At 37.5% G+C, this 15,671-nt stretch overlaps 1 protein-coding gene across 2 annotated transcripts in view; it reads right to left on the bottom strand.

Moving 5' to 3' along the window:
- LOC150108465 (uncharacterized) overlaps window positions 1-15,355 on the bottom strand; it is a 69,088-nt gene extending 53,733 nt beyond the window's left edge. For both annotated transcript variants that reach the window (XR_016550658.1, XM_090415874.1), the window contains exon 1: window positions 14,708-15,355. Coding sequence is in view for 1 of the 2 variants with exons in the window: in XM_090415874.1 (XP_090272000.1) it covers window positions 14,708-15,310 (603 nt within the window). In the remaining variant the exon portion in view is untranslated. The remainder of the gene's footprint in view (window positions 1-14,707) is intronic.
- Between the last annotated feature and the right edge of the window lie 316 nt (window positions 15,356-15,671).

A 15,671-nucleotide genomic window follows, 5' to 3' on the forward strand; every position in this document is an offset into this window, starting at 1 on the left:
CATTGGATCCAAAATTGATCTCCGAGGTATATAAGACAGAGCTCTTATTGTATTGTCATATTAAAGGTTAAAACACCATTCCATAAGTAAAGAGATTACGTTAAAATATGGCATTTTTAAAAGCCACTTAAAATTTCTTAAGCAATCATTTGTAATCTTTTTTCTTATCTTTCTGCTAGAGCCTTTTCTTAATTTCATTATTCAGTAGCATGACGACGTAAGCCTATGCACGAATAATCGACGGTATAATTTGCTCTGAAATATGCCAAAGAAGCCACTTCTTGGACGGTGAAAGTACGGCAATTCACAGCCGATCGTCCAATTTTTTTAATGCGCGACCATTATGATAAGCGAGTAGGATTGTGTACAGCCAAAATGTGTGGAAATATTTAACCTGGCATTTGGTAACCTTATACGCGTGACCTCATCTCATGTACATACCGCAGTCTTTACTGATGCAGCAGATTTCGAAATATCCCACAGAGACATCGGTTATTTCGAAATTTTACATTCTCAACAGGAAAACAATGTAATTGTGTTCCTAAGTGCGTGCAAGTATGGAAGCCCCGATTACAGGAAGAACTTCATCAATCAGGCAACTGAGAGTACATGACTTATAATAAAGGAGTGCAGATTTGTGGGCTGTCATTATGGTATTGATGTCCAGCAAATTACTGATTATTTGAACGAGATGGGAAGGACACGGTTATAGTTTGTTTACCTCATTTATCTATCGACACATGCTTATATAATCACCGCTTTACCAGTAGCAGATTTTCTTTTTACTGTTATTAAACCACAAGACACATTTGTGATATGTAGAAGAAATATCTTCCAAATTATTAACAAAATAAATTCTAATTTCTCTAATTTAGACATGCATTTCTCTCAAATTCGATTCACTGCATGAGTTGGCAATCATAAAATGTGATATATATATATATTTACTAATAACTACAGAGTAATTTTCATTTTCATATCCACACACACACAAAAAAAAAACACCCGTCATGTTGTACCAAAAGGATGACCAATTACTCCTACACTCTCGATACGCCACAATCAGTGTAACTCCTGGTTACGCTAATGTTCACTACTTGAATTCAAATTCTTTTCCAAATCTTTGGCGAAGAATCGATCACGCTCAGGTTGCCTAGGTTTTCTTAAGAAAGACGGAGTTATCTTTTACCTGGTACTTTGAAAATAAACCGAAAGAGCATTGAACACAAACAGATGCCAAAGGAATGGCGAGCATGTTAAGAGCAAATTGATGCAGTTTTGGTTGCCTTTCTCGCTTTTCCAGAACTCGATAGCAGAAAAGTAATTAAATCGTAGAATTTATGGATAGAGGGAATGCAAAAAGTATTTCTACTTGAAAATTGATTAGCGATCACCTGCAACCAGTGTCTTAAACAATATCTTCGTACTATCCTTTTCTAGAACATATACTACAAAGAAAACTTTCTTGGATATTCCTTTAGCTTTTTTTTTTTTAATATTAATTAAGTTTCTTTTAGGAGAATCGGCAGGTTCACTTGAATCCGATTTGAGAAAATGAACATTTCTCCAATTGTTTTTCATTTATTTGGCTGCTCTAAACCAAGTAAAGCATGTTTTTGGAATTGTTTTTTTTAAATACTGTTAAGATGCTTTTAAGAAACTGATATTATCCCAAAATATATTGGCGGGGGGGGGGGAGGACAGGCTTTGTTTATGAGTAGATTTAGATATTGCGGGAAAGTGAATTACCAAGTTGTTTATATCTGGAAATTCTCCATATTTGAGAGAATATTTAATCGCAAGTTATAAGATGGGATACATAAAGAATGTCTTGTAGCAAAGTACATCCCAACACGATGGGATGTACTTGTCTGCGACAACAAGTCTCATTGCAGAATCTTGATTATAGAAGAGCAGCAGTTGTATTAATTTACAGCTGCTGTTCTCCAAACTTAGAACTTTCATCCAGGATTAAAGAAAATGTGCTGTTTTGCATGCGATATTTCATTCCGATGAAGGTCAAAGTATTTGATCATCTTGGAAAATATTTGACCATTATCGTATTTTCAAAGTAAATGTTGCCTTTCAGAAAAGGATCTCGACGCAGGCGTGTATTTCTTTGATAAGAGCAACTTCTTCTGTGAACAGAATTAAAAAGTACCTTCAGAGCTTAATGCATGAACCAAATCGTGCGGGAAAACCAGCAGGAAGGTTTCCATATTACGTTTGAAACCGTCCTCGTTCTTCTCCTGTGTGCCATTGTCTTCATCGCGTAAGTTGACATGCCTTGATGAACACAAACGCTCCTTTATCCTGTTAACTGTCCTCCTATTTCTATACAATATCTAATGTTCAAGATTGTTTTGCTTTCCTCTTTAGCGATTTTTAATGGAAATTTTTAGATATAATAATCTTGTTGTGTCCGCCTTTTGAAGTATTCGAATGAAGAGACAACGTTAAGATTGGAGGGTAAAGCAGTCAATTTCTGTCTCATAAGGAGGTGACGGTGCTTTACCTCTACGGGTTATCGGGTTTTTCATCCCTGAAAACAAGCAAACCGACCAGAATAATACGCACAATTAACAATATCCACGTAGCCTTAGTTGCTTCGACCATAAATCCAAACACTTCACTAATTCCCGAGTACTATTCAGGACTCACAGGCAATTATGTCCAGGAGTAGAAGAAGGATTCTTGCAATTGTAAAACATTGAGTTTAATGGCGCTTAAATTTTAAAAAAAGCAATTGTACTTTTTTTTTCCCTTCTTGGTCAACCGATATACATTATTTGAAATTGACCTCCATCAAAGATGGCAGGCCAAAATTGACATTTATCGATCGGTTATTCATTTTTGTTGAATTCGATTTAAATCAGTTCCTACCAAGCTTATATATAATTTTAGATCTTCTGTCGGCTTGAAATTTCCAGAGTGTTCGACAATATCTGGCATCGAGGCTTGCTCGCTCACTGCTTGTTATGATAGACTGAATCCTTCCTCTCTTTTAGAGCTTCACCACCAATGCAGAAGTGCCTCTCAGCTGTTCTATAACCCATCCTATTTCTTCTATACATGAATGATCTATTCTCAATCATCATTGATCCATTCTCAATCTGATAGTGATAGTACACTCATCCTTTGATAAAGCATGTAGTGTTTATACACCTGAAGCTTCTAGATCATCCACAATTCGATTCCTTAAGCACTGATCTCCATATTCAATGGGACAAGGACAACCTTCAGTGCCACCAAAACGCAGTCTTGCCTTTTCTCTCTCAAAACGGATCTCAGTTCACCTTCTCTTACTCTTAGTAATACACAAATCACCAAACGGGATCAGATCTTTCTGTTTGGACGAACATTTACTTCCAGCCTGTAATAATGATCTGTTAGAAGCTGGAATATAACTTCCTCAGTATCCAAACAAACTGCGCATTTTCTTCCGCTGATGCTATTTTACACCAACCCATCTATAAACTCTATACAAATCCCAAATCTGCCCATCACAAGAATACTGCTAATACGTTTGGGGAATGGTACACGAAAAAAACTTTCCTAAAAATTCTCGATGCTGTCCAGAGGAGACCAATTCGGCTCATAGACGATCCCCTCCCTTATTGGCTCACTTCAGCCTCTGTCTCTACAGGTGCTTCAATAGTCACTGCTCCAGTGAACTGAAAACCATCATTCCTCCACTTGTCGGACCTGCAAAAACAAGAGCAGCAGATTCCCATCACCATTTTTCAGCACAACTACGACAAAAACAATAAACCTACTTCTCTTTTATTCCATCTACTTCTGTTCTATGGAACAACCTTCCTCATGAAGTATTTCCAAACAACTATAACCTTCAGCCCTTCCAGAAAAAGTCAACCAATTTCTTCTTTCTCAACTCTCATCAGTACCCTTATACACTGCGCTGTGCTAAGTTCTGTCTAGTGTAGATTAATTAAAAAGAAAGTCATTTTGAGCAAAAGTGAGAAAACTCCACATATCAAACTTTCAATAAAATGTAATAAAATTAAGTGTAATTCTTATATTTCCGAATATGGAAGGAGAGAGGGGAAAAAAAACAGTTTTAATATTGCTAAACACAATGTTTTGAGTTTATCCTTTTGTCGGTGCAGGTGATTGAGGTTAAACTAAATGACTTCAGAAAACAGATTCATCTAATGAACTATATTCACCCTATAATTCATCTAATGAATTATAGGGTGCAATAAGATCATATATGACCCTTGAGGTGAGGAGTAGAAAGAGATCAATTTTGGTCTACCCTTATTAAATTTGCTGGTGTTTAGGTTTCACGACAATCTCATAATCCCCCCCCCCCTTAAAGTCGAAATGAATAGCATGTAAACTGAATTTAAAAATCTATTCATACAAACATTTTTGCACAAACAATAAAAACTGAACTTCACACTACCATTTCTATTTATTTATGGGTAGGCCAATTTAAGACGATTGATCCCAACCGCGTTCCACGCTATGTGTTGAAACAAGAAATTTAAATTTTGGAAGATTTTAATCAAAAAAAAAAGAAAAGAAAAAGAGAGAGAGAAATCATTATAATTATTATTATTTTTTAATTTTTTGTAAAAAGTATAATGAATAAATATATGATTTAAGTTGTAGTGTTGTTTAGTAGCATATATTTCATATACACAATTATCTTAAATTAGAAGCCCACCAAAATGATCCCAATCGGAGGCTCCGCATTTACTACGACCGCATTTTTAAAGGCAATAATAAACAAAACACATTCCTTTCATTTACAACATGTTTACACGTCATATTTTAATCCCCCTTTCAAACTATTCAATGGAACATTACGAGTCTGTGACACACCGTCCTAAACATTGTAGGAAATATCCATTCTTTGTCTCTTTCATTTTCAAGCTTTCGACACAGCTTTCCTGGGTCGGTCATTGACAAATAGTCGTTTCAAAAATGCAAACTCCCTAGAACAGCTGGTTATACGGAGAGCAAACAATGGATTTGTGTTATTGTGGCCAATTCATGTGAAACATGCGTCTGCTGTTCCTCTATGGGAAGGAAATGGGGAGGAGGAGGAGGTGGGAGAGATAGAAACTTCCTAACGTTCCTTGTTACGTTGTATTTATTGAAAGCGGGTGTCTCGCCGACTCTGACCTTCCCATCCGGCCAGGGTGGGGTCCACTTGTTAAATGACCCCCTCTGACAGAAAAGATGATGCAGTACCCATGTGGAGAATGAACATGTTTTTTTTTTTTTTTTATTCGTCTCTCATTATACAGCAGACAAACACGATCTTCTCTCTATTAGTTCGGCTAATTATTGTAACCATTAATTAGTTTCTGGGAGATGCAAATTCCATCATCCTCGTGCATGGTTTATCTTTGACGGCACGAATACGAAAGGGTCTGGTTTGCAGCGACTTCCGCTGATAGGGGGATCTTTGACGAAGATGCCATTACGATACGCACCCATACAGCAATCACCTGTGTGGAACCTTCCGTGCGAGTGGCGACTCCTGTTATTACAAACAAGTACAGTGTCCGTTTCCGTGTGCTGCCAACTGTCACCAGCCGATGTTCACAGTTGACTTCACTGCCACTTTTGCTCCATCTCGTCGGTGAATGGCTAATTACCGGACTTCCACACAAATGACAGCGGGAGACTGAGAAACAAACTATCCGAGGCCGGAAGTGGAAGTCGGAGGTATGCTGAGTGGTTGATTTTTTTGTTGCTTCGCTCCCTAGCTTGGAACGTAATTGGCAGGGGAGGGGAAATACATAACAATTCTTGTAGTTAATTATTATATTACTAAACTAAACTTAAAAATTCATGACGAATATTTTTTTTTTCATTCCTTTGAGAGGAAATTCTCTATTCTGCTCAGATCATTATGTGAGGAAGTCGAAGTTTCAAGATATAGTGATATGCGATTGTAGATTATGAGTTAGCTTACTTTGGGCATATACTACTACGAACATAACGAGAAGACTATCTCCGATGGGATCTTTTATTGTAGGTTTTTCACTGGCCTAGACCGTCATTTCTGGTCTATTTGAATCCTCTTAGCCCGATTGAGATCTTGGTTGTAAAAAAAAGCTAACCACTATCCTACTGCATCTCGTATCGAACTCCTTTGAGAATAGAGTTTTAAACTGCTTCCTTTCCGATCTTTATCTTTCGCCAAATCTTTTGTTTTTGCTTTAAATCTCCTATCACCCATCTGTCACTGCGATGGTGAACCCAAAGTACACCTATTCTCGCTCGCATCTGCTTTTGTTTCACATTTTCCCGCTTTCTTTTAAGCGAGCCTCCATAGCTTAATAGGTATTGACGATGCCCTTTGGTTGAGAAGTTCTGGGTCCGAATTCGTCTAGAACAATGAGAATTTTCTTTGCTTTTCAAGTGAAAGTAAGTTAGCCGGTCTCGTACGAGAATAGCAGAGTTTTCCCATCCAGAACTGGGGTTTTTCAACCCGCAAAACAGAAAAATCCGCCCTAAGAACAGACGCAATTGGCATACGAGGTAAGAATAAAGAGGAAGGTAGGATTGCCAGGGAAAGAAGACACTTTTTCCCTGGCAAATGCAGGGAGGTTTTTAGTGGTTACGTGGGTCGCTGGAAGACGGTCAATGCTCACAAAGCCATAAATAGTGGATTTTTGTCCTTCGTAATGAGAGCAGGGGATGGGAGGAGGCGCAGTACTAAGTATTAAAAATGTCATCATACGTTATGCATTTTTCAGGGTTCATTGCGCAGTGGCTTCGAGGTTTGTGCAAGTCAATTAAACGCAATTATTGATTAACTTTTTCTGGAATGCATCAAAGCACATCAGGAGGCGACATTTAATTAGGCAACGCATAAAACACATTCCTGTAATAATTTCATGCTGTGAACTTTCCTTAGTTTCATAGTCAACATCACCGAAATGTTAAGGGGGGGGGGGAAAGAAGAAGGAATATGGCAAAAATGTAATCAGGAACAAGCTCATCCGAATCAGAACGTGTAGAAAGTGATCGAGGAGTGAACAACCTTGCAGTCGCTTGGATCGTTACGTTATGGAAGTTACTTAAATCTCTTCCAACAAAAACAGAAAAAGAAAATTAACGCGTGCAGGAAGACTTGCATGTTACTCGTGGGTGTGTTGTCCGCTCGAGATTCTTTGCCGTCTTTCTTAGAACACAACGCCAGGAGAATTTCCTATCAAGAATCGGAAGTTTAAGTTTTCAACGCTGCATCTTGCCATTATCTTATAGCCAAGTTTTCCCCACTTTCTCTCTCTCAGCATTGCGTCAGTCGCCCTCAAACTGTTCTCCTCCTAAACACAGATGGGAGTAATTACATTTATATTCAGGAATTTGCAATTCGTGAACTACACGCTATTACCACTCCAGATAGACTAACTCCCCCAGGATAAAGCAATAATAATAACAACAACAACATACTTGTTATTGATATCTTAAGAATTGCCGTATTAATGTTTCCTCGCCTAATTTTTTTTTTATATTTCTGCTTTTTTTTGCATAAAACAAGAAAATATTCATATTTGTAGCACTACAAGATATGAAATAGTGAGACAGCGATAAAAGTAATTTTATCGATATATTTTGACTTTGTAATTAATTTTAATTCCTTCAAAAATAGTCCTGTTGAGAATCCCACACTTTATCTAATAATGCTAATATGATTCAGAAAATAAAACATTTCTTTTCTAGTGGCTTTCAAAGTCTGTTCCACTTTCTTTTCGCTGTCCTCTACACTATCCAGTCAGTTCGGGAAAGAGCCAAATAAGTAATTTCGAGTGAAGTCGACATAACACAATGATGCTTCTATTTTCTCACCTTTCCCACCGTGAACTGCAATCATCTTCAATTTTCTTTTATAGCAAAATTGAAATGAAATACCTCAACATTTGAAGTATTTCATTTGTGGAGTTGTCGAACTTCGCAGAAAATTTAATGTTAATTCTTTATTCAGGAATCGCTCCTCTTTACGACAACACTTATTTTCCAAGGGGCAACTGCACGGCAGCAGACCGATTCATTTACTAGTTATTATTTCTGATGCAGTCGAAATCTCGAGACACACCTAATACTCCTAACACAGCATAATATGTCGATCAACAAAATCAATCATTTTATGCGCACAGTATGTAGTATAAAGCAATCAATCATGACAGAGTGGATAACATTTCCTCTTCATAGTCAATAGAGTGTGGGCTCCAATATTTTATGAAAGTCCTCAGATGATTGAAGATTCTCATCGGCCAAATGTAAGACTATCATGCTGCTTATTGGAGGTCTAAAGCGATTTGGAGGAAATGAAGAAAAATAAAGTCATGTTTTATTATTATTACGTGACACCTCCAGGGAATCCAAAGACTCATCGAGGGAGGGCACCTACTCCACAACTCTCCATCTACAGCGAACCGCATCATCTACACCAACACCATCTACTGTCCACCACTGGTGTTTTTATAGATAATCACAAACATCCACGACGGGATTCGAACCAGCATCCTTTTGGCCAGAGAGCGGATACGCTAACCACTCGGCCAACCAGGCCGGATGCTTGGTTTCCGAATTATCTAAAACATAAACTCAACATACATAATGAGCTATACGTTTCCCCTTTGAAGGATGAGAATGTCATAAAAAAAAAGTAACTTGTATGCCCGCACAGACGATAACTTATATCAGAAATATAAACAACAAGAACGATGACCGAATGGGTTACAGCATCACAGAGAAAATAGAAAGGCTATATTCATGAACGCAACATGCCAGCTTAATAGGCTAGATGTTTGATGATTTTAAATAACACGAGAATATTCATACTATCATTGTCTTCTTCTTCTCCTTCTTTCTGTATCTTCTCTTCCGCAACTCGGTTTGATCTCAAAATCTGTTATATAAGACAAAACAATGCGAACATGCTCTTTTACAAATAATATAGTGAAGTAGCATCACATGTAAAAAGAAAAAAAAAAATCCACCACAACAATATTGGTTAACTTTTCAAATAAGTCAGTTTCCGCTTTCATTGTGGAGTTTTTATGATAACCCAACTCACGAAAGGTTGTCAGGCTATGATGCTGTTAGTTATAGTATTCGATTGAGTAACTTTAGATGGGCACAAATAAATGCATTTGTATTTTGTAAATATAATTTTGTATCCGGGGTTCTGTGGTCTGTTTGTAAACAAAGAAAACTGTTGCCAGCTAATAGGGCGTCACTTGCTTTTCTATATTAGATGACGCATGTAAAACAGTTGAGGAATAAATTGTCAAAATCAGTTGAATGATGCGACCTCTGGCGACGAGTGTGGCATTCTACTTTCTTCTCCCTTCTTTATTTGTTCGAGTACTTAGGATGAACTTTCCAAAAGGGTGGGGTGGATTGTAGAATGTTCGTAAGCGACCTGTAGAAATGTCTGCATAGTTAGGTTAGGCTAAACAGCGAGTTTCAACAACGTAAAAGACAAATCACGTATCAAAATTCGTAGAAATCCATTGAACCGTAATCTATAGATTTTCTGCGGTGCAACAGAAAAGGGAGAAACGACGCTTTTTTTGGAGTTACCCTCCCCGGGGTGTTTTCAAAGTGCTTTTGTTCAATGGATTTATCGCTTCAAATGAACAGGTTGAATAAAAGGGGCGAGAAGATCATATTCAACTTAGAAGCGGAGTTAGAGTTACGGCAAGCTGAACTTTAGTCCTAATGATTCGCGTAATAAAAACAGCGTCTCGTCTCGATGTAAATTGGTTTAAGGTCGCTGACTCGGATTTATTGTGAAATATGGCGAAGCCTTCGGTGATGACCAAAAAGATGATTAATGAACTCTCAAAAGGATCGTTAATGATTTATTCGAGATTTCTTTGAAACAGTTTATTATACCAAGCTTCAATTTAAGACAATGTTAATATTGAAATGTTTGAGTCAATAATTAACTGATATACTGCGAGTTGGAATGCTTCTATTTTTGTTGATTGTCATACATCCATAATAGTTATATTAAAAAACAATTAATAAGGCAACCCCGGGTTATCGGTTACTCCCTTTTAGCCTCCAAGGCAATTACCCTGAAGGTGGTCATTGTTTCAATGCTCGTGAATGTCTTAAATGCAATATAAGAGTGATAGAAGGAGAAATCGAACGAAGGAGATATTCCTCACATTTCATGCTGATGCTTGGCTTTTATGAATAAAAGTATTGTACGCATTCAGAGTATGCATCTAGCAAATTTTCTCAGAATATTTAAATCACGATTCTAAACCATTCAGTGCCACTTGTGTTCAAACAATACCAGACCAGTAGCGCACTCAGGATTCAATCTTGGGGGGGGGGGGGGGGGACAATTTGAGAATGCACGCTACGCATCGCATACGACCTATGACTGAGCATCTGCAATGATCGCTAATTCATAAGTATATTAATAGAAGACACGACACAACAAAAATTTTTTAAAAAAATTAATTTTAATTAGGAAAAGATTTTTGGAAAATTTTCTAGTGTTGTTTTTCCTTTTTCTTTGGGAAGGGGAAGGCCCCTGTCCCCACTTCTGGGTGCACTACTGAACAATACCATATCCTTATGAGCATCTCTTTCTGCAGTTTCAGCATTGAGGAGTAAAGAGAGAGAAAGAGTCTATCACAAAATATTTTGTTCACTTGCAAAAAGCTCTGATAGTCCAAACTTAAGTTATTTCTTACAGATCTTACTCAAATATTCAAAATGTCTATTTGAATAGTTACGCTTCGCACTTGGACGTAGCACGAAAAATTACATGCGGAAAGTCTGCAGTAAATGGGGACAGTTTTCGAAACAGTTCCACAAGTCTGGCGCTTGCGCAAAATATAGGTTTGGAGTAGAGGAAACGAAAACCAGAATTCCAGTTTCTGTCTCCACTCAAGCGGAGGAAATCAATTGCCCATTTCTGCCATAACGAGCAAAAAGATCATATATGAAAAGTCTCCCCCCCCAAAAAAAAAAATAATAATGGCACTGCAGCCTGCCCACATCGCCCAACCGTTAGTTATTTTCTTTGCCATTAAATATGACATTCTGCTATATATCATTTATTATTATGGCCTTTCATCAAGTACAAAATGCATTCGATACCACGACTGACACCCAATATTGCAAATTCGTGTGGCAGTTGAACCACACACCACTCAACGGCGTAATAACATTTTTTTTTTTGTCATTTCCCCAACAAACTTTCGATAAGAGGCTTAAAAATCCTTATTTGGGCCCTCGGAGTATTAGTAGATACATTCGTTCTCGGACCTCTTAGCACTGCGAAATTTTCACAGTATGTCAGTTGTTCATTTCCACCACCGAGTTGTATTTACAGAGGGTTGGCAAGCAGGGATAAATTCCCTATTATGGAAATAAAGAACTTAATTCTGGACATGTTAATATCTATTAATAAGTGTATCGAATTACGGTTCACCAGTTTTCTTTAAATAGACAAGATTGCAAAATCAACATTTTCTTTTTGTTTTTTTTAATGACTCGTTTTTCTGCTATTCGTAAAATGTCCAGTGAATGCAGCGAGTACAAGATCAAATACAAGATGGCGAGCAGCATTGCCGATTTCAGATGAATAAATTAATAATATTAAATAATACTGTATTTTTTATTTTATTTTATTTATTTTGAGGGTCGAAATCTCCCTACTCTTTGTTTGTCCTCCCCCCCCCCACTCACTAGAAAAGAAAAAATAAATAAATAGAAATATTTTTGATAACACTTTAAAACAAAAACATGACGCATTTTCTCATTGGAAAGTGTTTTTATAATTAAAAAAAATTTTTTTAATGCAATACCACATTGTTTTAGATATGTATTCCCCTCTTATCCCACTGCAAAATGTTATTTATCAAACTCTATTTCTCGTGGCATCATTTCAAAATGATGACTCTGCTGAAGTTCAATACTTCAGTTAAATATTCTAACCTTTCCCTGCTGCTCTTTTAAAACTGAAAAACGAATTCACTCAAGCGGCACACGCGAAACATTGCACGAATTTGTCTATTTCTTCCAGTAAGGGAAAATTATAAAAAAAAAAAAAAAAATGTCCACAAAGTCAAAAAAATTATTGGTCGTCGAGTGCTGTACAATCGTAAATGAAAGGTTACTGGGTCGGAAAACAACGTACTTGAAAAACATATATTTGGTCTTAAAATAACAAAAGAAAAGGTTCCGAAATCGGTGACCCGATACAAATTAAAACTAAATAAAGTTCTTAGCCCAACTAATAACACAACTATGAAGAGAAGAACCCACAAGCAAAGGAATGCCGAGTGTCGAAATTTTATTAATGCGCAGACGAATCTGTGGATTATTATCAGCAGCCTTTTGAATTTTATCAAAAAGTGTAAATCTAATGAACAGGAGTTTTAAAAAAATCGTTTAACTAGAATTCTCAGAGTTCTAAAGCTATGAAGTATTAATGTATTAGTATTAATTATTAATGAAAGAATTAGTATTAATCAAACAATTCACTTTTTACCCCTCTCGATTTCTGTTTTTTATTGGTGAAGTAATGCGGTTCATCAGCCTCAAAAATAGTGAATAATTCTAAAAAAAAAAAAAAGGTATAATTTGCATATTTATATCAGCACAATGAACGAACTATAGTCATTAGTTATTCAATTTCTTACATAAATCTAATTCGAGTGGAAATCAATCATTATTAAAGCAATTCCACGTATTTTTATATAAACTAAAGCTTGTTTATGTACAGGCAGAGAGAAAATGGTTGCACACTCGTAATAATCAATTTATTATTATTATTCTAAGAAGACCTCGATGTTTTTTTTTTTTATGTGCATTACATCTACGAAAGGCAAGCTCCCCCCCCCCTATATTTTCCGTTCTCAGAATATGCGCAATTTACAGTCGCAGGGGCGTCCGCAAAAAATTTTGTTGGAGGCAAAAAATTATACCAATACATACATGCATTTATTTAATTTTTTTTTTCACAAGTAGATCCGTGGGGACAAGTGTCCCCCCTCTGTGGACGTCCATGGTTGCAGTGATAAACTTAGGATATCGCAGCCTTGTATTGCTACGGTGTAAGTATTGGTATGATGTAGTTCATCTTATTTTAAATCTTTACTACTCGCTGTGTGCAGCACTCGTGGTGGTGGGGGTAACAGAACGCTTGCCCGTTAAGGCCAGAGAAATGTTATAGACTTTGCTGTCATGCTGAATGTACTTCGGTCTGTAAGAAGGTTTTTTTTTAAAACATTAATCAGCAATAATACAGTTGGGTTTTCTTTTAGTGACAATAATTTGCAAAGTCAAAGCAGACACTGATGTATTAGCACAGCGCAGCCAAAGTCATCACGAGATAAGAAAATCCATTATTTATACAGTGAACCATTTGGTTTGCTAATTATAAGGATGGAAGACCTGGAATGAAAATAAATATTTATTACGAAAGTTAATTAGCACAGTCTCCTCTATTAGCAGAAGTGTAACTATTTTTCTTTTGGCTTAAATTATGTCAACTAAATAACATGTTTAATTTTCATATTAAACATGTTATTATTTAAATAAAATGTTATTTAATTTGGTTTAAGGTGGCTTCTCATGAAGACTCTGACTCTCTTCTCTAAATTGTCGCCCGCAGTCAACTGACGTTCTCAAGATGCGGCGTCTACAGTATCAGAGCATCTTCTACAAGATTTATTAACCGCGAGGACAAGTTGCGTGTTCATTTCATGCAAAGTGCCTTTTTTTTTTTTTTGTTGCTTAGAGAGTGACGTTGTATATTTTGTCTCTTGATCTGCGCCTGTGAAATGCAAATCATTTCATAGAATGTAGATAGACGGTGCTCAATATCTAAGTTCGGCTTTTCCTTTTCGGGGAAAATCCCAAAATAAACAAATTTCGCGTCACTTTGTTAACAATCAATTATTTACCGATTCGCAGGAGCTGACTAAATGAATCCGATATTTTGGGCTTCATAATAACAAACATCCAATTATTTCGATGCAAATCCAATACGCAATTTGAGTCAAAATAATTCGTGATATTGAAATATTTTGCAAATATGCACATTGATCACAGCGTTAACAAGATTTCTGAAGAGAATACTTGTCACATTTTTTTTAAAAAAACGTAGCTCATAGTACCCCACAGTCATATTTACAAATATGACTATTTGTAAAACTCTGCCGGTAGTTGAGAATTTCTGTTCGTAGACGGATGAGACCAGAACCGGTTCAGAGTAGAAGAATGATGCCAAGGCACTTTCGATTCTTTAAAGTGCCATCTGACAACTTCCATTACAGCGAAGGGATAATAGATGAACGCATTTATTTTGAATGCACGAATAAGCTCAATCGTTGTCCTACTTATTGACACGTGACAGTTCCTAGTCTCTTTATTAACCCTGGAGTAAATGCACGCTGAAAAAAAAAAAAAAAAAAAGGGAAAAAAAATTAAAAACAGGTGTAATTCAATTATTCGTGTCACCCAAAAGCCGAAATATTTTCCTGAATTACGTAACGAGTAACAGCACGCAGGGTTTTTGCTAACAATTAACAAATCCTTAATATTTCTTAATATTAATTGGCTCGTTCTAACATTTCTACTAAAAGGCGCGCGCGCTATGCAGACAAATGGTCATCTAATTGTTGTCATAAGATAATAGAGGATGATCTACGAAAATGAAGTCCCCCCCCAAAAAAAAAAAACTCACCCTTCCGGCCTCTGGACCTCGAATTTGGCTGTTGATGACGTCTCTTCTGGGCACCTCTTGCGGTGCACTGGGGAACAAAGAACTGCTATCAGGAAGATTGGGGGTATGTCGAGGAACGTGAGTGCGGCAGTACACGTCCAAGTCGGTAGGATCGCGGTGACTTGTACAGAAATTCTGTTTGCTTAACTTGACGTCACACACAAAACAGCGGAAGCAAGGCTCGTGAAAAGCAACCCCTCGGCTGCTCTCCGCACGATCAGTCAGATACACGGGACTTTTACAGCGATGACACAACTTGGGAGTCGCAATTCCTTTGGAACTGTTCGCCTGAACAGAGTCGCTGTCGGCTATTTTGGTGTTCCCGTTCACTTCCGATCCGTCCGAAGACATTAGCTTAGGATCACTTCCCTGTCGGTGATTGCTCCTTCGTTCCCGAAGGTCATCGACGGAATGAGAAGAATCGGATTCGCCTTGACAGTCTTCGGATGGCCCGTCACTCACTCCTCGTCTGAGATTCTCCTCGCCGGAATGTTCTGCGCGCAGAGGACAGCCCGTTTTGTACCTGTCGCTCAGTTCCCGCCAGTTTCCGTCATAGGTGCCCATGATCGAACGCAGCGGAGAGGTAATAACGACACGTGCTGCTCGAGCAGTTGCTGTTACGTGACTGGCTGAGGAAGCACAGGAGTCAGCTGATAGAGTCACGATAGCAGACGCTTCGAGTGTTCGCGAGGCACGTGAGTATTAAGTGACATCGCAGATTGGATGTCGATTCACGGTTCCTGCCGATAACTGAGTTGTAATCGAATGTCCGCTAGTCTTAATATTACATGTCGCGCGTGTGCAGCAAGTGCTACATAGAAATTCTATTCATTTGTTGTTTGGCCTGATTATCTACTTGGCATCAAGCTGCCAATCACGTCATTATCGGCAAGGAAAAGGGCGGCTGTAATAAATAAGAAAAGCC

This window comes from Typopeltis vanoorti, chromosome 3 (genome assembly GCF_054136105.1).
Source record: "Typopeltis vanoorti isolate ZY-2024b chromosome 3, IOZ_Tvanoo_1.0, whole genome shotgun sequence".
Classification (NCBI taxonomy): Eukaryota; Metazoa; Arthropoda; class Arachnida; order Uropygi; family Thelyphonidae; genus Typopeltis; species Typopeltis vanoorti.